This window comes from Arachis hypogaea, chromosome 7 (assembly GCF_003086295.3).
Source record: "Arachis hypogaea cultivar Tifrunner chromosome 7, arahy.Tifrunner.gnm2.J5K5, whole genome shotgun sequence".
Classification (NCBI taxonomy): Eukaryota; Viridiplantae; Streptophyta; class Magnoliopsida; order Fabales; family Fabaceae; genus Arachis; species Arachis hypogaea.
The window spans coordinates 4506792-4530054 of NC_092042.1; the positions used below are offsets into that span (position 1 = coordinate 4506792).

General features: G+C 30.1%; 2 protein-coding genes across 2 annotated transcripts; both read right to left on the minus strand.

The window, feature by feature from the left end:
- Window positions 1–138: 138 nt before the first annotated feature.
- On the minus strand, window positions 139–8617 carry LOC112702109 (rho GTPase-activating protein 7). The gene is made up of 22 exons (XM_025753025.3): window positions 7963–8617; window positions 6609–6645; window positions 6410–6486; window positions 6010–6080; window positions 5846–5924; window positions 5585–5729; window positions 5266–5385; window positions 4966–5043; window positions 4826–4881; window positions 4520–4589; window positions 4319–4406; window positions 3993–4236; window positions 3673–3894; window positions 3041–3379; window positions 2792–2841; window positions 2549–2609; window positions 2379–2462; window positions 2084–2197; window positions 1826–1992; window positions 1627–1696; window positions 1225–1428; window positions 139–688 (listed from the first exon to the last, which is right to left on the minus strand). Exons 1-22 carry the CDS (start codon window positions 8014–8016, stop codon window positions 500–502), a joined length of 2619 nt encoding a protein of 872 aa, XP_025608810.1. The 5' UTR covers window positions 8017–8617; the 3' UTR covers window positions 139–499.
- A 9950-nt stretch (window positions 8618–18567) lies between these two features.
- LOC112702110 (vesicle-associated membrane protein 711) lies at window positions 18568–21110 on the minus strand. Its single transcript, XM_025753026.2, has 4 exons — window positions 20713–21110; window positions 19905–20095; window positions 19325–19488; window positions 18568–19122 (listed from the first exon to the last, which is right to left on the minus strand). The coding sequence occupies exons 1-4, from the start codon at window positions 20927–20929 to the stop codon at window positions 19035–19037; spliced, it is 660 nt and encodes a 219-aa protein (XP_025608811.1). The 5' UTR covers window positions 20930–21110; the 3' UTR covers window positions 18568–19034.
- Between the last annotated feature and the right edge of the window lie 2153 nt (window positions 21111–23263).

The following is a 23263-nucleotide window of genomic DNA, read 5'->3' on the forward strand; positions in this document are numbered from 1 at the left end:
AAAACTTGAAACTCGTGTGCTCTTATTAGAGTCCATGCTTCTTATGTTCCATCACAAATATTCCTAATAACAATAACTTATAGAGCTAGAACATAACCCTCTCTAAAAAAATTAAAAATAATAATTAAAAAAACAAAATGAAGTAAAAATTTCTTCATTGTATTTGTTTTGTTTCACCAACAAAATTCCCCAACTATAGACATTAACATATAATTACAACAAACTCCACTCCTTCCCCTAAAGAAAACAAAGGAATTCTGAAGAAAGACTCAATAGAGGAAAAAACTGAAAGATTCTCATCTCAACTCCAATGACCTTTCACTAACAAATGCCAAAAAGTTAAAAAAGAAATTAAATAGAAACTGAGAATGGAAAAACAGTGCATAGAGCATAAAAGGGATACAATTATATGCAATGAGTCAAAGGATATACAAACATGTCAGCCAAAATTATTCCTCCTCCACATGGATATGATCCAATGAAGCACCAATTTAGCCAATCAACTCCATGATGGCGACGACGGTTTATAGACGAAATCTTGGGAGGTGGTGGTGGAACCGTAATTCAAATCGAGGTTATGAAGCTGTTCCATCAGCTGCGAACGTCTTTCCTTGAAAAAATCGAGACGAGTCGTTAACTCTACTAATGTTGAGGAAGCTACAGATGGATGTCTTCCATATTCTGTCCCCTGAAATCAGTGCCGATAGGTTAATTCCAAACTATGTTGCACAAATACAAATATGAGTAATGAATATGATATGAATATGAATATTGATATGAATATCAATATGAATATGATATGTAAACAACCGTAATTTTAAGAGGGAAAAAATCAGTCACAAATTTGAGAAGTGTGTTTGGTTTGCATTTTTTATTTTCTGTTCTTGTTTTCAGTATTTTCTGTTTTTAGAATTTTATAAAGGAAAAAAGAAACACCAGGAGGTAAAAACAGAAAACTGAATTTTATTGTCACTGTTCTCTCTTTTTTTCTTCCTAAAATTCTAAAAACAGAAAATGAAAACACAAACCAAATGCGCAGTGGCAGTATTTGATGCAGACATGAGACATGCATACGAATACGATAAACATCCAATAGAGTAAAAGCAGAAAAGATGGAGCAAAATGCTGATGATAGGATAAGAAATCTTCATAGTTCTACATGTTAATGGAATTTGGAATAAGAGGCACTTTCCAAGGCACAATTCTTGAGAACTAAATTCTTACCTCTGCAGCCCTCGAGGTGGAAGGCATAGCAGCGGAGTCAACGGTACCAAGCTCATCTACAGACATGCTTGTCGATGCCTCGGTACTTTTTGAATCACTAGGACTTGAGTCCATAAATTGCTTTCGAGTAGGTTGTCGACTGCCATTACCGGCTGCCAATACTTGTCCTTTGAGATTTCTCCAATCTGTGCCCAACAAGCCCTCCTGAGGAAAATGAAAGAAAAAATGCATAGCCATGTTATTTTAAGCTATGAAAACCATAAATCCATAACAATGGCCAGATTTTATCATAATAAATAAAAAAAATACAAAACATAAGATTGGCCTTCAAGTGAGAAAATGGTGGCCCTCAAACTAGGAGGTTAATGGTGGGCGGAACAAGTTTTCACGAACGAAAATTACCTCAGTCCTTTGTTTCCTTTCATGATTACAAAAGGCAAGAGTTGAATCAAAATCTTGCTGAAGAAATCTCCTGCATAAATCAGATCAAGTTACATAGGGTATTCGACTCGAGATCCCAGTTTTGAAACAAAGCAAGTCCTTATAAATTAAAGAAACGCCGATTTAGAACTTGGTTTCAGCATTGCTTGGGCATACTTACTGCTGAGGATGGTTTTGGGCATGTTGGTATCGATCACCCACATCAGTAAGTGAACCATAGTGATGCTGTCGCTGCTGGTTAAGTTGATGGTGAAGTTCCGCAACTTTCTGCTTCAACCTGGCAACATCAGCTTCAGCAAGTGCAATCTCCTCCAGCTCGGCCTTTGTCTTCGCATAAGTTGATTTTGTAAGATTGTGTATATACGGAAAGAAATCAGAATGGAAAAAGAATATCAAGTTTTGCTAGAAATGAAAGAACCTTGGAATCCATGCCGCGTGAACTGGAAAACTGTCCTGAAGACATACTCAATCCAACTTCCAATGCCGCTCTAAGATCCCTCTCAGCTTGCAATTGTTCTTGCAATCTTGAAACCTTAATAATAAATATCACGCAGACTTCATTAATGTCGAAAAATAAGAATAATGTGGTAATGTCAATGCATGATATGATGGTTAAGATAAGAATAGAACTAGCAAACAAAATCAAAAGAAAATAAGTACGAAAGAAAGAAATATCGGTATATAAGACCATATATTGAAAAATAAATGATTACATCTTGTTCAAGTGCCAATCGCCGCTCGTGCAGAGCTTGCTTCCTTCTTTCTAAGCTTGCTTGTAAAATAGCATTGCCTCTAGCCTAAAATGAAAGCACACCTCCATTAAGATTTAAAAAAAAAAACAACTATAAAATACAGCACAAAATGAGCTACCAAAAAAACCTACCTCCTTTGCAATTCTGTGCTGCAAATCACTTTTTGCAATCTCAAGCCTTTGAATAGCAAGCCTACACAAATAAAAATAATTCAATCTTTATTTTCAAGAGCAAACGAAGGAAAAAAATATTAAAGCGGAAGCATTATATATAAGACCGATGATCCCAGAACAACTATGGACCATATACAGAATATCAATGCAATGACACATTCATCAACGGCGAAAAAGTAAGTACAAAGCTAAATATCTTACTCCTCTTCTCCAGAAGAATCAACAGATTCCACTGATGGTGTCTTCCTTGCCTGCATAAATCAGAATGAATTATCAGATGACAAATATTGACTCTGCATAAAAGGTGACTGGGACATCTCAATTTTCCCATACATCATGAAAACTAAGTCAGTCCACTCCTTCAGATTTGTACATCTTACATAAAAGGATCATATCGTGCATTTTCAAGTAGAAAAACAATTTAGGTATGACCAAAAAATAAATACTCACGTTACTCCTTCCCCAGAATGATGACCGTTTGGAACTGAAACTACTGCTACCAGCTTTACCCGTCTGCTTTGCAGAACCTGTTTCTATCTGAGGCACGGGTAAATGGTTGGCGGGGTCCATAGAAGATAAAATCTCACCCATAGAACGATAGGATTCAGTGGGAGGTAACAAATTTGGAGCGTCCTTCTCATCAACTGAGTTCTCATTGCTCTTTCTTTGCTTGTTTTGATCCTCAGACAGTTGAGGAGTTTGAGGATCAGGATCAGCATTATGATTAGTAGTGACAGTCTTGGTATGGCCATTGGAGGATCCAACATCAGAATCATCACCTCCAAATGCCTGCATAGGCACAAATTGTGTTTGAGAAACAAAAATGAATGAAAAAGATGGGTGACATTTAACCACAAATATTATGAACAAATTGCTTATTGAATCTAGCTCGGCAGAATTATGGACGTGTAGCATTCTATATATTTATGAGTTCTCTGTAGATATTCCTACATAGAAATTTGAGATTTGTATATGAAAAGAGAGTAGAAATTGAATTATTGTAGAATATTTTTTGTTTAAGCTAAAACATTATCGGTAAATGACAATTGATGAGGGGAGCAAATAGAAGTTGCATGATATACCTTGTAATCGTAAAGATCACTGCCAGCATAACCACTACTTTCACTCAATTTTCCACTGTGTACACGATCGGCATCATCTTCTGTCTCTTGATCAACTTCATTCTCTGCATCATGGTATCCATTTTCTTTCACATCTATATTTTCATCATCGGTTGAATCTTCAGTCCCACTGTTCTCAACCCGAGAATCTGCTGAAATTGAACATCTCTGAATATTTTCTTCCTGAAACAACAAAAGAAAACAGGATACATCAGACTCAACTAACATAAATGCAGCAAAGGACTTTAAGTCACAACTAATCAAAGAAGAAAGTCTCTCACATCAAATATACTCTCAAACTCCTCCAGCAAAGTAGTAATAATTGCTTGAGCATTATTCGCAGCATTAGCCGCAGCAAGAAGCTGAGCTGAGCTATCACCACTAACATCAAATTCATCCTCCAATTCACATTCTCCTGCTAGCAGAGGCCGCAAGAGTAAGGGAGCCATGCAAGCAGCAACAGCAGACGGTGTCATCCGATTCTCTTGAGAATGGGAAGCAACTGTGTGCATCATCTTCAGAATTCTGCAAATGCGTAAATTTTCTCATGTTAAATCAGGTCAAAAGGTGAGGTCAATATTTACGATATATGCGTGAGGAAGGGGACCTTTGTAACAAACGTCGATTTGGCTCTGGAAAGGTCTCCACTATGGCACAGCGCATTGCATTAATCCTAGCTTCTTTGCGATCAATTTCTTGCAAAATAAAAGTATCCATAAGATGAAGTTTTATATCATATATTCACTTCCAAAAAACCATCTATTCTTAAAAGCATATGGTTGTCAAGAAAGGATGCAGCTAAACTTACTATAAGCCTCCAACAACGCAGTACAACATGAAGCTGGAACTGGAGATGAGGGCAGCTCTCTTAGAACATGCTGTGAACATGCCAATGTAAGACGGTTAATCAAATGAATAATCCAACAGAGCATTTAAAAAATCAAGGATCATCACAATAACTGCTCGAAAATATAGCTTCTTCCATATCAGAAGGTCATTAACCTTCAAAGTTAAAGTTGATGAAAGGATCATAATTCATAACTGACTTATGGCTTTGAGCTATTCACCGTTAGTTTGTTAACACCAAAAATTATTCGACACTAATGTTATGTACCTTGACACAGTCACCAACAACATGGGCATCCTCCTCAGAACCAAATTCAGTCTTGCCTGCAGATAATAATTCCTTAGTTTCATGTGTCATAGCAAAAGCATTGAATACTATCAACCGTCATATTAATGGTTCCATCTTACCTTGCTCATATTCTTGAACTCTCCTGTCAACCTCTTCAACATCTGCAGACTGCCTTAGAATTCCTTCAACTTTAGTTCCTGCAAAGATGATTCGTTGATGTTATATTTTTTCTCTTTCCCAATGTTCAGTTAAGTGCATTTCCATTTCCGAACATGGCTTTGCAATATACATGAACCATAGAATATCAATTTAACTAAGGAAACAAAACTAAACATCTAAATCCAAAAATTTGAGACAAGGACGATGAAAACTGAAATGAAATTTGGTTAAACTAGATAGTTGTTTGAAGATCTACTTACCGTACTTCTCTAGAAACCGAAGAGCTTTTTCAAGGAAAGAAGGACCTCCATCAATATCTTCCAGTGCTAGAAGAATTGGTCTTCCAACAACCAAAGACTTAACTGGACGCTTGTCCCTCCCTAGAAAGAATATAGACAAATGAGGATGGCAGAAACTTTCTATCAACAAGAAAAGAATATTTCTAATGATGAACGGGTAGGGGAAGGTTCAGAAGCTTGCAGAAACAACCCAAAATTGCAAAATCAACATACAACTAAAATAAGTTAATATAATTTTTCAGAAAAAATGGGTAGGATGCAATGAACAATGAGTATATACATTGATGGAAAGACCCTTCAATGGAATCACTCGCATCACTCCGAAAAATCCCATTGTGTCCCATAACAAGAGCAGCACTTGGCGCTTGTGCAAGGGCTTGTTCAAGAGCTGTCTTCCATTCAAACAAGTCTTCCGATGTCTCAGCCTGATATGGGAGAAAAACAATAAGATAATTTAAACAATGCAACATCTAATAAATAATAAGTATTAACTGAACTCCATCCACTCAAGATTGCAGTAGTAAGTGCAATCGTGTATCACCTTCAGGGTGAATGCTCGCCCATCACGTCCATCTGGAAATAATACTGTAAGCAGCTTTTTGTCTTCTCTAACAACAACACTGAAATATAAAATTCAAAATTTAGAAGATGATCATTGAATGATGAAAATTCAAAAATAAAAAAATTCAAATGTAAGAAACGTACCTTCCTGAATTGTTTAAGTCAATTCCTCCCAGTGTCAGGTTTACTTCACCACCTCTCTGTGGAAGGGCACTCTACATGACCAACCAAAGTAAAGATAGTCAAAGAAAATGACCAACCAACAAATTTTTTTTTATTTTACAAAGGTGCCAAATAAGCAAACATTTGTGTAGTTTTACACAATCATCTAAAACAGGTCCATATTCACATTTTCAAACAGAAAGGTATATGGAGGAAGGAGGATTGACCGATCACAATATATTAATTTTTGTCTGCAATCTACAGTTCTGCAGCTATATATGCTTAATTGGGAATACAATCATCTGAAGAACTGGAATATAAGGACAGAGAAAATTATTTAAGTAAAGATGATAAAAAATAATGGGAGAGAGTTGATACTAACCGGATCATTTTTGAAGAAAACAAATGATGTGCGCGTGAGTATAAACCACCGCTTCTTCCAAGACTTCCAGCCTATACCTACAAAATTCAAAACAAGAAAACAAGGAAAGAAAGGAGGAAAATAATCAAGTGAGAACAAAAGAGGTAAGGAGGAAAAGAAAGCATACGTGGGAAAGAAAGAAAAAAATACAAATACTTACCTTTCGAAGATATGAAAAGTGGGCCACTTTTGAAAACCTGCCAAATAGCAAGATGTGTTAGGAGCCATTCCATAACTTCTCATGATATCTACTTTCAAATTGAGCAATTGTATTACAAATACAAGCTAGAAATGAAGTACATGTGAGCCAGAAAACACAGGTTATCATTATTCAAGAACAATATAGCTTCTTCGAAGATAACAACAACCTATAATAAGAAACTAGATGACAAGCTCTATTGCCTTTAGACTGCGTCAATGACTTCTAGAATTTTAAACTGGCACAACTGGTCTTCCCATTTCTTTCCAACTAAAAATTTCGGCATTCTTTGGCTCTTAGACAAGTATTCAGCTGTTTTGCATTGTCCCACCATTTGGGATATATGGATGGATATAAATCCTTTGTACTTCCGGAAAATCTAAGTTTTGCCAGGGTCCAACTACCTAGAAATTCTGGTTTTGTTTTCTTCAATTTAAAAGGAATATGTAGAACATGAACTTTTGGAGGCACACATGTTAACTCGAACACATGCATTTTGGTGCAACTTAACACAAGAAAGAAAAAGAATAAGAAAAAAAATCAGCATGGACAATGCAGATCAGTATATGAGTGTATTGGTGGTTTTATTTAGCATACTCAATTGTTTAATGCATTCAATTTATGAATAGCGACTACTCAATCAGTTTGATCTATACTCTCATCCTCCAAATCTTCTATATTAAAAGCAGCTATTTCTTTTGAATGACATCTATAACTCTTTAACATATTTGAACAGACACCATTCTCATTTTATGATAATCAAATCGTCAGGTGCAAATCACAACCTCCGGCATGCCAGCCATTATCAGCATAAAATCATAACTGTTGACTGTGTTATTATGATCATGTTTATGATTATGTTAAACAAGAAATGGTCCTAAACTATTAAGGAAACTAAAATATAAACATATATGGTAAATGACACCTAGATTCCTAGATTCAGCTAGTTCATTAGTGCCCCTGTCCTAAATTCTCAATACTTACTAGAATAAGCTAATTAGCTAAATACACTAGAGGAAATTGCAATGCATCATGAAAACCAACACTTAACTAAGAATACTAAACCACCAATTCCAAATGCTATTTTCACTCTTTTGGCAATATTTTCAAGGAGACACACAGCAAACCAAATCTCTCACACCTCAACCAATAAATCAACTACTTTAAAAACAAAAACTTCCTCCTCAAACTCAAATTTCCATCAAATCATTTCTGCATTAGCTCAAAATTACTTAAACAGTAACATTTCTTTTATATTTTTGGGCTATTTGATTCTATCAAAGATGAAAACAGAATATGAAATAATAAAACATACCGTATTGGAAGCTCCATGTCTAGGTCTCTCAAAAGCAGCTAAAGAAGCAGACATTTTCTCCAACACACACAAACACAACACTATCACTTAAGAACCACCATTGCCACTGACCTCAAAGCTCAATCACCACCACCACCACCACCAAAACCCAAAATCAAAAATTGAAACTTTTCCTCAACATTCCAAACCCCAAAAAATCCAAAACCAAAAGCCCCAGCTCCACCATTCAGTCAACCCATCAAGGAGATCCAACACTTAGCTCCAACACCACTTGAATCACGGAGATCTGAACACAAAGCCGCAAACTTTCAGAGTTTAGGATCAAAAGGGGGCACCAGATTCAACCCTTTACTTCAAAAATCAAGACTTGATTTCATTTCACCCTCATGGGAAAATCCCAACAGGGAAAGTTGGTATTTTTCTTAATTTCCTCTTTCTGGGGTGTGAGATTTTTATGTCACTTTCTCGGAGATTTTCTCACACTTTCCGATCGGATTAGGTTGGAAGGGGAAAAACAGCGGTTTGTGGTGGTAATGTGAGAAAATCTGAAGAGAGAAAGAGGGTTCTTTGCTTTTCACCTACTTCTGGTGTCTTCAGTATGTGTTTGTGTGTTTTGGTTAGAGAGAGAGAGAGAGAGAGAGAGAGAGAGAGAGAGAGAAATTGAGGGAAAGGATTGGGGTCCTCTATAGTCGAGTTTGAGTCTGGTCATGTGACAGACCAATGAGAATTTGCCACGTCATTCATTGTTACAGAGTTAGAGCCGTAAATTATGAATGTTACCTAAACCCATAAATAAGGTTTTCAAATATTAAGAATTATAAAGGAAGGAGGGAAAATGTGTTTTTTTTAAAATATATATTTGATATTTTATTAAAATCATTATTTTATTATTTTAAATAAATTTAATTATTTATTTATTGTAAGTAATTATTCTAATAAATAATTATTTAAATAAAAAGATATAAACTAATATATATAAATATCACAAATACATAATAATTATTTTTAGACTAATTTTTAATAGGACAAAATATTGTTCTAGTTTTTAACATACGAGACAAATTCTAATTTAATCTTTAACATTTTAAACATTTTATTTCTGTCATAAAAAGTTTTAAATAAGTTTAATGTTGTCTTACCCATAAATTTGACACTAATAATTAACATAATGAGTGACATGAACTTTAATAATGATATTAGTTAAGTCATATTTTGTTAAAAAAAACATAACAAAAACCTTATTGTAACATTTTTTTTCTTCAATTTTCTTTTTACATAAAACTCCAAATCCTAACAATCAATTATTAACGCTTCAAAATTAAAGAAAAATTTTTTATATTAGTAATTGTTGGTAGATCAATTTTACTTGCATACTAAAATCAAATGTTATTGGCTCTTAAATATGCGAATTATTTATTTCAAATTTAATAGTAGGACAATATTAAGCACGGTTAAAACTTTTTTGAAATTGAAATAAGACGTTTAAAAAATGTTTGGAACTAAAATATGATGTTTGAAACGTTATGGACCAAATTAAGATTCGACCCAAAACTTAGAATCAAAACAATATTTTACCCTTTTTAGTATATATATAATGTTGGACTATGCTACGTGTACACTAAAGTCAACTACCAGTATAAAATATATATTAAAATACAAATATATATTAACAATAACATTTTTTAATATTAGTAACTGATTTTAGTAGCTGATTGTTATTTTTTAATATTAGTAACTGATTTTAGTAGTTAATTTTGGCGTACAATTAATATTTTTTTAATAATGTTTTAAACTTTTATTTATGCGTTAGAGAGAAAGAAAAAGATCAAAGTTTGTAAGTTGTGGATGTTTTGAAATAATAAAAACTATTATTTTTCCCCTTAAATCTGTAGAATTATGGGCAAAAAAATTGAAAAAAAAAGTGAGATAATGTATGGGGCTACCTTTCTAATCCGTGATTGCCTCCTGCTGTGCACATGAGCAACTATGAACCATCTACAGTATTATCCAATATATGCTTTTTCTCTCTTTCTTTTTTCTTATATCATTTTTTTTAAGAGAGGGAAAATAATCAAATATGTAACTTATGATGAAAGATAACCCAATTTAGGGTATGATCAATAAATGCTAGGGAGGAAGAGGATGTCTTGAGTCAACTTATGAATAGGTACTTAAATCAAATTTTCTTTCCAAGATTTAATTTCTTTCTTAAAGATTGTTAAGAAATAGAATTAGTACCACTACAAACATAAGGGAATCTAGGCTTTAGTAAAATATATTGCTTAATTGAAATGGTGATTAATGAATATACCTATAATTATTAATAGTTCAATGTAAATACTTTTTTTAGTTACATCAAGTTGATAAACATTGATGTAGTTACAATAATAATTTGGAAAATCCAAAAAGTTTGAAATGATGATGCCTACTTCAAAAGATTTTTTTTTATAAATATTAAAACGATGTTTATTGGAAGGTTGTAAATTTCAAATAGTGATTATTTATGCTCTTAAAATAGCTAATTATTGCCATTTTGCCAATAGAGTTTGCATGTTTTTTTAGTATTGGTGGGAAGTTTTAAAAGCAATTTTTTTTATTTTTTATTTATAAAATATAGTAGTATTAATATTTAGTGTACTTTTTAAAATTAAATTATAACTTTTTAAGAAATTATTTAAATGTCTACGAAAAAATTAAAAAAGTATTTTTTTATAATAAAAAGTTTTTTATCACATTTTTTTAATAGATGATTTTAAAACTAAAAAAATAAATACAAAATAATTTATTTATAAGTTATCTTTAATATAAATATTTATTATTTAAGTTATTTTTTAAAAATAATTAATTAAACTGTTTATCCAAACTGGACCTAATTTTATTGTTATAACTTATAAGTTATAATTTATATTTAAATTTAAATTTTTTTATTAATAAATAAAATACTAGGCTACCGTAAGAAAATAGTAATTGTTGGTGCATCTAAATAAGTATTGAATTTAAAAATACATCGTGACTTGAACTATCACAAGTATTCTCTAACTTTTTTTTTATTTAAAAAATAAAAATACTAATATCTACTTAGGTAGCTTCATATACACCCTTCATGTCTTATGACTCCACTATTTTAAACAAAATTAATTTTAATTGACATTACTATGGACTATTTGTTTTTATTTTGAGTACTGTACAATACAACATTATGTGTATGGGACTCCACCAGAAAAAGAAAGTACTTCCCGTGAACCATTTCTCAATCATAAGATTTGTAACATATTTAAGAAAATTAAATAATATTTTCTTTTCAAAAAATAATGAAGAATGTAAGAAATTCTTACAAAGATTCTCAAATTCCTTGGATATTAAGAAGTCGGAATCTTGAGTTAAAATATAATAATTTTCATTAGAAAAAAATTCAGTTAATAACAACAATTTTTTAAAATTATTTTTTACACAAAATAGCATTTCTTAAATTTTAAACCTAAGTATTTTTAAAATGAAAATTAAAAAAAAAAACTAATTTTATAATAAAGATTTGACAAATAGTAACGAATTAATTTTTTTATATACTTATTCTAAAAGAATTTATGAGATATGATACGAACACACCAAAATAGGAATAAGAGGAACAAGTTAGCAATGCTTGTTATGTGGCTTGGTCAGCCATATCAAAGAAAGTTGAGTACAAAGCTTTAACTCAAGATGGAGACACAAGCTATAGCAATAAAGTGTTTTACATAAAAATGGTCCAAACTAAGAGAAGGTTGGGTAAAATAAACCCTACTTTTGCTGGTTTTGAACAAGCATGTTACTAGGGTTTGACTAGTAAATGTCATCTTCAATGCAAATTCAATTCTTGTATGGAGATGGTTAACAAAAAGAGGTACAATCATGTTTAAGTAAGTATTTAGAGTTTAAATTTCACTTTATACATATATTAATTTATTTGTCAATAATAGACTCAAATTTAAATATAAATTAGTCTTTAATCTATTAAATTAAAAAGTACCTTAAACAACTAAACAATCATATGTTTCTAACCACATAATTGTATAATCTTTTGTAATAATAAGAGTGCTCACATAATTGCTACATTTGTTAGAAATGAAGAGTTAAGCATTTGGGATAATGCTCTTAATGATGATGATTTTCATTAGGTTTGTATTAAGGTTAGACAATTTAATCTTCTCTCAATATACTGTCATATCACGTTCCTATTCTATCTCAATCTTTTTTCTCCTCTTCCATTCACACCGTCGTTCATCCCAATCTTTTTCTCTGTCGGTCAGCCCAACACGCCTCCTTTTTTGTCGGTCAGCCCGACGCATCTCCCCCTCTGGTGCTCAACCAATGCGCATCCCATCTACCCGCCCATCTACGACTGCCGCTATTTTTGCGCTACTTTTTTATGGTGGCATTGTTGCAGTGTTAATTATTTTTTGGTGGATTCATATATAAGAGAATACTAGTTAATAATAATTGTCTATTAAGTACATGTAATCGAAATGTAAATTAAAGGAGGCATAACAAAAAAAAAGCACACATAATTAATTGAGATAGATTCTAAAAGATAGTGACACTAAGTTAGTTTAAATCATACATATATGTATATGTAGAAGCTACTAATTAAAGAAGGGTGAAGATATGTGATTTGTTCTCTTTGCAGAGCTTAAATTGTTTAAGCTATGGCGGCCTTTGGGCGGCGGTGTTGTTGTCTCGTCATCATTCTTCTTCTACCATTGAGGTTCTCCTCCTCTTCCTCTTTTTCTTTTTTTTTTTTGGATGTGATTCGCATTAAAAATAAATATCTCATTTGCATGAAAAATAAACATCCCATTTGTAAGAAAAATAAATAGTTGAATTGAATTTAAGTAGATACAATAAAATTTGTTAGATGTTTATTTTACTAGATATGTAGATGGTTATTTTTATTCTAAAGTAGATGTTTATTTAATTTGGATTTGATTTAAGTAGGTATAATGAAAATTGATGGATATTCATTTTATTAGGTATGTGTGGGAGGCTGGTTGCTGAAGCCGTGACGACACTAAGAAGCTAGTCAGCAACGATGATGTCCGTTGAAGAGAGAGCAACGCCAGATGGAGCCGATTTGAAATAGTGGTAATTTGTGTAAGCCTTGAATGGTTAAAATTTAAAAAAAAAGTTAGAATAGGATTTTTGTACTTATTTTAGGTGGATCTTCTTTTTGTTTATTTTTGATAGACTAAGATTTTAATCCATTATTCATGTTATTTACAAAAATCATTGTCTATCTTATAGAACTGTTTTCAAATTAGATAATGTCAATTAACACTATAACCCAAGCCAATAAATGGTAACACTATTTTCAAATCAGATGGAAGAATGTCACACATTGTGAAGTTAATATTATTAGAGATCCACTTAACAAAGTACAAAGAGTTTTTGTTAGAGTAAATAACCATTTTTTACCACGAAAGATTTAAACGTTGACAAAACTAATCATAAAAGAGTAAAATTAAAGTTTTATCCATGAAAGATAAATTATGTTAGACAAAAATAACCAATTATTAATTTTTATTAAAACATTAATTATAATACTCAAATTACCTCAATCTTTTTTATTATCTTCAACCTTCAAATTTATTTTTAACTCAACTCTCTATTAACAGCAAACCCACTACCTTTTTTTCTCAAATTTTGAATACCACCATCACTATCAACACCACCACTGTCAACACAATTCATCAGTAAACAGAGACAGAATGAGACAAAAGAAGATAAACTGAAGAAAGATAAACAAAGCCAGAAGAAGCAATGAAGAGCAAAAATTATCAACTATGTCATCTTCAGCAATCGTTAAGCTCGAGAGAAGGAGGAGAAGCGTTGCTTCCGTCGTTGAGGCGGTTCTGCCAAAGGTGGCGACGGAGGAAATATGCTATAGCCTTGGCTCTAGTGAATTCTCGGCATCTTTATTTTGCAGCAATGGATCCCTTAGGCTTGACGAGGAGAGGATCGAGTTGTCAAATCTGGAGGTATGAGAAATTGAATATGAGCTATAGTTCATTTCATTTTCTATTTAAATTCTCTGAACTGAACAACAAAAAAAATAAATGTTGTTAATGGAACTTATAGATTTTTGTTGAACTTTCGTTTTGTTTGTTCTTTAATTGTTTTTTCTTGTTTTATTTTCTGTGATTTCTCTATTCGTGTGCGAAGCAGAATCTTTTAGTGGCAAACTATTGAAGAGGATGACAAGAAGAGAATAAATTGTTGCTAGCAGTTTATCTCCTTTTGTCACACTCTTTCTATCTCTATTTATTGATGAATTTTGTTAATGGTGGTGTTGACAGTGATAATATATAGTAGTGGTATTCAAAATTTGAGAACAAGAGGTAGTGATTTTGCCGTTAATACAGAGTTGAATTGAAGAATTCGAAAGGTTCAGAAAAGAGTATTTTGGATATTTTAATTAATTTTTTAATAGAAATAATAAAAAATTAATAATTGATTATTTTTGTCAAACATAATTTACCGTTTATGGATACAACTTTAATTTTATTTTTTTATGGTTAATTTTATCGGTGTTTGAATCTTTCATAATAAAAAATGATTATTTACTTTTTTTTTATTATGAATCCAAGTTTTAGAGCAATTTCAGAGCAAAGGTGTTATAATAAAAATACATTCTTCAATATTTTTTGAAACATTAAACATTAATGAGAATCTAAATATAAAATTATGTTTAATTTAAAAATCTAATTACAAATATTTAAAATATAAATACAAAATTATAATTTTATTAAAAATATATAAATCAATTGTATAATTTAACATTATTTTATTAATTTTGATTTCAAATATCAAAGGTTATTAAGTAATGTAAACAATAATTTCATATCTATGTTTGTAATTATACAATTTAAAAATAACTTTCTTTCATATATTTCAAACGCAATAGATTATATTAAAACTACTTCTTAACCATATAGTATCTAAATATAATTAAAAGCAATTATATAAAAAAATTATGAAAATAAATTTAATTTTTAAATATTCACAGATGCATCATTAGTATAAAAAAAAATAATATTAATTTATTTTAATTTATGTTCGAACTAGATCTCAACTTTTGTCCCTTTTTTCCAATAAATGAGAAGATAAACTTTTTAAATTAACAAATCCTATAATTGCAATACCATAATTAATCATGAGCTTTCTTCAACAGCAACATAGAGAATTTCCCATTATAAAAAAGAAACACAATAACAAATAAAAAGAATAAACAAGTCATATATCATATATCTTAATCATAGTTTGATGCTACTTGCCATTTCTAGCCTTCATTAAAAAAAAAAAAACAAATTGTTTCTATTCTTCTGATATTCATTATGAAGGAAGTTGTCAAAGCGAAAATCATACATTTATTGAAGCTTAGCTTCCACTACAACAAATCCCTTTGATGTATATTTACATAGAAAGGGAAACTCATTTTATTTTATTTTTTTATTATTTTTTATGGTATTTCAAGAACTAATTCGTCGCAGATTTAAACTCCTTTTAAAAGTTTGATGTATATAAAGACGGGATTTGAATCCCGACACTTACTTAAACAGACTAGTGAACTAACTACTAAATCAACCAAACTTTGTTAAACTCATTTTAATTTTATTGTAATGAAAATGTAGAAAAGTTATTTGGCAGCATTTGATTGGTCCTTGAGCACTTGTCATTGCCTCGTGCGGTGAAAGAATCTAATGCATCATGCATGTGATGAATATGTTTATATTTTATATCCTTTATAGATAGGAGTAGAGAAACTATAATAAGGTGATTCTATAACCACATGTGAGTTCAAATAAATATCAAGTAGAAGAGACCAAATATTTAAGTTGGTTTGTGTGTTTATTCATTTAATGCATTCATTAAAATCTATATTATTCCTTCACAATAATATGTACTACTATACAGTTCCTATAGTATTAAGATTAAAAAATATAACATTTTTTATAGAGTAAGGGTAAGTAAGATATTAACTATACTTTAAAAAAATTATTTGTCTTTTTTATTGTTTTTATGGTTATGAATATTTCATATTTTGTGTTAAATAATTAGTAAATAATATAAATACAGAAATAGAAAGATTAAAAAAAATCTATATTATCTCTTATCAAATACAATTTTGATATCTTTATATTTTTCAAATAAACACCGAATAAAATTTTATTAATTCTGATTGTATTCACGCAACGACAAATACTATGTTTTTCGAAAGAAAAAAAAAAGTAAGAAGCACAACGTTTTTTGAAAATTAACTTGTTATTAAAAATTAAAAAATAAAAAATAAAAAATAAATGTTATCAAAGTCTAAATCTAAATTTTATATTTTTTATTTTAAATTTAAATTACTGATATAAAATATAATAAACAGAAAACTAAAATTAATTTAAGTAGAAATTCATGTACAGATTAATTTCATGTGAAATTGATAATTGAGAGTTATTAAATAATTTGATAAATTTGACTAAATTGTTCGCTCTCAACTATCAACTTCACATGAAGTTAACTGCATCAAAGTTTTTACTTTTAATTTAATCATGCAATATTTTTTTAGATAATTGCTATGATGCCAAAAGTGTTTGCCTAATTTATCAAAAAAGGTTAAAATTAATATTTAATTTTATAAGTATAAAAGTAAATAATATTAAATATTCAAAATTTATCATAAAAATTAAATTAGACAAAAGTTAGACACCAAATTATAGTACGTAAAATTCACCTTTTTTTAGGAGGAGACATTTATGTGTTGTATTATTATTGGACGTATTAATGAACTGGTTATTTTTGAATTTGTTAACAAATTAGAATAAAATTGACTTTTTTATAACAACAACAATAAACTCAATTGTTATCACCGGTGAACCGACCAATTTACATAACCCACTGGATCATTTTTTGTTTTTATTTTTAAACAAAAAATCAGGGATATATTTGTCTTTTTATCAAAAAATTTAAACATAATTCGATTTAGATTGTGTAAATCGATCAGATCAAATTGGGTCTAATAATTAATAATACGGATAATTTGATTTATTATTGTTGTTATAATAAACTGATTTTGTTCTGATTTATTAAAAAAATAAATTATTAACTAATTTAATAAAAATATCCAATAATATTAAAATATAGGTAAACATCTTAAAAAAAAGACAAAAATGACAATTTTTAGTGTCTTTATCGAAGTGAGCTTTTTTTTTATTAGTAAAAAGCGTGTAAGAAACAATGAGAGGAGTGAGGGGTTACCAGTTTTGGAGGTAACCAGTGGAGAATGCTGGTCTGGAAAATTTGTCTGTATTGGTTGGAACAAGGATACCATGAATGAATGAGGTTGTAAACTAAAGTATTGTCTTTTAGTTTTGGTAGCATTTGTTGTCACCATTCACCACCCAACCCCATCAACACACACTACATTGCCACCACCACCCTCACCCTCTCTTTCCCCTTCATATTTATTATAAGGGGTGGTCCAAATGGAGAACTATAAGTTGGTAGTATTTTATTGTTATAGTAATAACTGAAGTTGTTCCTCTACCTTATTACTTACAAAACTGTTAGACAATATAATTAATGCAAAAAAAATAATAAATAAAAATATAATAATGTATAAGTTGAGTGTTTTTTGGTATATTTATAGATGGAATAATTGTTGAGAATAGCCATGTTCATACCATGCATAAATAATAATAATAGAAAAAAAAGGGGTATGATATTACCTATAGATTAGCATGCATCCTATGAAAGAATGAAATAAACATAACATGCTTTGAGTGCAAAACAAGCATAGAGAGAAAAAGTTGCAAGTAATTCCTAAATATGAACATAAGTCTACATCCATCTATTTATTCCTTTTGATGCATCATTATTTAATGAAAAAATATTGCATGCTTTGTTGGTCTCAAATTAAGTATTATGAGCATTTTTTTAACAGCTTTTCATGTTTTTAAAACAGAATAAATACAGAAAATTTATTTTTAAGTTTTAACTAGTTAATATTAATTATTTGTTTAATTACAAAATTAATTTTTTTAACACAAACTCTTTAGAAGATTTAGAGTGTAAGTGTGACTTTAACAAAAAATTTTTAGGGAGAAACATAGTGTGATTTTTTATCAGACGTCTCCATTACGATTCGTAAGCCTATTCCGATTCGTAAGCCTAGAGGTGTCCAAGTTTTAAGGAGGTTAGAATCTTAAATATATTCAATCTTCAACGACTTAAATGTCTATGAGACAAAAAATCAGAAAGCTATTTATTATTTTCTCTAAGATTTAAATTCTGAATTTTAAATTTCGAAAAAAAATTTTAAAATGGATATTAGAGGAAAAATAATTAATTCTCTAATTGACCTCTTTTAAAAATCATTAGAATTTGATTAGCAATTTATTTTATTTGATAATTGATGATATGCTATGTTATCTTGCAAAAGCTCATCAAAAAATTTTGGTTGTTGAATTCACTCATAAGAAAGAGTTATTGAGGCAACAGCACTCAAACTTAAGAATCAAAATAACAGTCAAATACATATGAGTTATGTGGGGATGTTAAGGCATTAGAATTATCTAAACATGATTGAAGAAAGATGGTTTTGAACTTTTGATCAATTGTCAAATGCATAGTCTTTTTCTTCATACAATTTAACGATCACATCTTGTATCACTGCCATAACCTTAACATGGCCTCACAATTTTGAATTTCCATATAACCTTTTAAACATTATAAATAAGAACTAATGGCTGTAAATACTTTTAAGCAAGCATCTGTCACATCCATGGCAGTATGAAGCTGAAAATGATATGATTTACACCAATAATTGAGCATGATACATGATTTTTCCCCCCACAATGAAAGTACAACCAAAACACTTCCAATCTATCACAAAGAATTCACCAGCACACAAGTAGAGAATCTTCAACCAAAGTTGAACAAATGGAAAATCTCTATAAACAAAGGAAGCTGAGAAGAAAACTGACATATGCAAGCTGAAGACGCCAAGGAAGCAGCACACTCAAAATTCACGTGTCGATCGGATCCTTCCCTTATATGCAAGACGGCAGCGCAGGCCCGTGGCAAACAAAAGCCAACACAATATATACTATCACAAGTAGGATTACTATGAGTGCAACCCTGAAACATGGCATCGTTTTGTCAGCGATTTAGGATCCATGAAGTTAGCATCCTAACTACATATTTGAAGATCGATGTTTCGTATTATGAGTTGTGTATGAAATCGGCGTGTATGTTGTTTGCTACAAAAATTTCTATTATAAGATTAACTTAAAAGTCATTGTTAATGAGTAATAGGATCACTTTTAGAAAGAGAACATACGTAAGCTTAACATTTCTCCACCAGACTGTGCTTCTGAATCGACGAGCTTGCTTCCTGAAGCGAAAGGTGTTTCCTTGCATGTTAGCAGTTTTATCCACCAGCAATTCCAGTCGATCACCTCTATCCAAAACCTTGTCAATATTTTCTATCATGACATTTCTTACCTACAACAAAACCCAAATCAAAAAGAGAAGAAATTCAGGACAACCAACAGTGCCAAACATTAGAGATACGAGTCAAGGCGTAATATGGAACAAACAGAAATGCTGTTCATGACTCATGCGAACATCCATCCCTCGGAAAAAATAGCAATGCAAGTGATTTAGACAAATATTCACTATAAAATACACCTCAAAGGAAATATCACACTTGTAATTGATACATAAAAAAAATCAATGCATTCGGATACAAAAAAAAGGTAGCTTGGTGCACAAGCGCAGGTCTAGGGAAGGACCTCACCCAAAGGGTGTAATATAAGAAGCCTAATCTAATAATTGCATCAATGTGGCTGATTACATTCGGATACAAATAGAAATAAACAAAACTAGCTAGCTCCATTTATTCAAATTGATATGATTACCTGACTCATTTCACCTTTGAGTCTATTGATCCTATCGGCATTAGGATCATTAGAGTAATATTCCATTTGCTGGCTCAAAACCCTTGAGAACTCATCATTCATCCCATAAGCCTGAGCTGAATGAACTGCACGTCCATAAGTCCTCACAAACCTCTGATGAATTTCCTCAAGAAATGCAAAAGGAAGTCTCCCTACAAGAAAAGTAAAAGCAAAAACATAAATTTGCAAACTCAATTGGGCAAAGCAAAACCACTCAAATCCCAGAGAACCAAATTTTAGCAAATTCAGAAGAATTAAGACAAGCAATTGATGCCTTAATTTTGCTCACTCAACCAAAGCCAAATGATTTAAACTTAAATTAGACCACAAATTCATCAGTGTTTTTTTTTTTTCATATAAAAATAAAAAAGAAAAATCAAACTAAGCGATCTATACCAATGAGCTCCAATCACATAGAATCCTTAAATGGGGGGGGGGGGGGGGGGGAAAAAGCAAACTTGAAAAGATAAGCTTTCAGCTTCAGACTAAAAGGCATTAAATTAGAGCAAAATCATCCCAATAAAAAAAGAACAAATGAAAGCCTTGAGCTCGAATCACATCAAATTGAAGCAAACTCACCCAAAACCAAAACAAATAAAAAAGTCTTAAGCTTAAGCCACAAAAACAGCATGCCCAGATGAAAAAGACACTAACTTTGACCATAATCACAACCAACAAAGTCAACGAATCGAAACCACAGAGCATCAACCTCAACAAAAAACATAAAACAAAAATTAGGGTTTATGACGAAGAAGAAAAAGATACTAACTTCCGGCGGTGTCGTCGGCCATACAGAGAACGGTGAGGCCATCGGTGCGCTTGAGATGGAAGATGTATCGATCCTGAGAGTAAGAGACGTGGGTGTCGTTGGTGCCCGGGATCTTGTCGAGAATCTGTTTGGCGATGGCGCTGGCGTTTGTGGAGGTGGCGGAGAACTCCGCCAGCACCACCGATCCACGTGCCACCAAGGCATAGAGTATCCCCATTTATCTCAGATTCAGATTGGGATTCAAAATTGAGATTGGTGTCAACTGTCACACACTTAAGCGTTTCAAATTTTCAATTCTCTTCTATCTATCTGGCTTTCTCTCCTGTCCCTATGCACTTTCTTTTTCAAGCTTTAAAAAAAAATTATCCATCATAATTATTTTACCATTTTATTTTCCATATCAATCATCATTGTTTATTATATTGTTATTGTTATCTGTTTAATTATTCTCAAATATTAGGTGGACGTAAAAAATAATTATTAAATTAGTTATTATATATTTACGTATAAATATATGTATTATTTATTATAATATTAATTTTATATTTTAATATATATATTTTATATGAATAATTATTTTAATTATTAATTTTAGTATATATATAATATAGTTATTAATGATTATAATTTATAAATATATCAATTTAATTTTAAATTATATTGGTAATATATACAACTATTTAATTATGTTTGTTTTTTAATAATTATTCATGTATTATAGTTTGAGTTTAATTTTGATGTATTTATAGTGTAAAGTTGTTTACATAATTATATAATTATATTTATTTTTTTAGATAAATATTCACTAGTATTAGTAATTAAATGTATGCATCAAATTATTTTATATTGATGATGTATTAAAATTAAATTTTTATAATTTAAAAGTTATTTATTTGTGTTAATATATAATTAAATATATGTATATTTTTTAATAATAATAGGGAATAGTAATTAAATCTCACAAGTTTATATACACATATTGGATAAAATTGCTTTTCATAAGAATTGCAAGATTAAGAGAAATAATAAATCTAGTTGCTAAGAGAATTTTGTACATCTACCTAACAGAAGTGGAAATTGGTTATTCGTTGGATCGGTGACAAAAAGAAAGGGAGATAGAAACTAAGTGTTTATAGTAGAATTGATCATAGTTAGAATAGCAATTGAATTTTTTTTTGAGAAATATTAGAGCAAGTAATTTTTGTTGTTTGTAGTTATCAAGTAATTATTAATAATATTTTTAATAATGTAAAATTTTATCCAATAATTTTATTGATTATATATTGGCCAAAATTTAATAAAATTACTGACTTCTAAAATTTTCTTTCTTGTTGTATAGATGACTTAAGTTTTCTTATCTTTTAACGATAAAATCTTATTTTGCAAAAAATTAACAAAATTATTAGAATTTTGAAGATATCATAATGATTTAGATATTAAAGCCGGTTGGACCGAATTATGATGGGTCGGCAAAGACCTAGATAACAGGTCTGAAACAATTTTTAAAACAATTTAACTTTAAAATATTAGAAAAAATGATAAATAAGTCTCTGACTTTTTGTCTCACAGATATTTTTATTTTTTATCATTAAAAATTATTTTTAAGTTTTTAACCTTTACAAAATATGAACGGATCAGTCCTTGATGGAGGTATTTGGATGGATTAGTTTCTGACAGAGATATTTAGACGGAAGGACTGATCTGTCCAAATTTTATAAAGGTCAGGACTTAAAAGTATTTTTCAATGGTTATGAACGAAAATGTCCGCAGGACAAAAGGTCAGGGACTTATTTATCCTTTTCTCAAAAAATTAATTCCTAAAAAATATGGGTAAATTATGTGATAAGTATTACAAATTATATCTCTTCTATTAATAAAAATATAGATTTTTTTCTCGATTTAAGTTATATAATACACAGTTATTTTATAACATGAGAATAAAATAAACCCTTGAATAAGCATGATAAATAAATAAAATATCATGTATAATATTATCTAATTTTAAAATATTTTATGCTGTAATTTCATATTTATATAATAACTCGAAATCATAATGAGTTAATTGAATAAAGTGTTTTTCTTTTTCCATAAAACATATATTATGATACACTAAAATTTATTTGAGTTTAACATCATATAAATAAATTTTAACAAAAACTAAAATATAAATAAATTTTAACAAAAACTAAAATATGTTAATTAATTACTTTTCATAAGAAATAGAAAAAAGTTAATGGCCTACCAAAATAATTTAGAGCTCAGAGACACTGTGTAATGGGATGGCCATGGCCAGCTCTTTCCTTTTCACTTTTTTGTTGTTGTATATTTGTATTTATGTTACATGTAAATTTGGATTCCAGCCACAATAACTTCATTCAATATAATTTTTTTAAATAAATATTCAAATTAATTTTTAACAAATTTTAAATTAAATATTTTTATTTTTGATAAATCTTTATTTAATTTTCAAACTTTATTTCCGTCAAATTTAAGCAAAGGAACTTACACCTAAATACTAAGAAAGCTTTACGAAGAAATGTAAATTTAAATA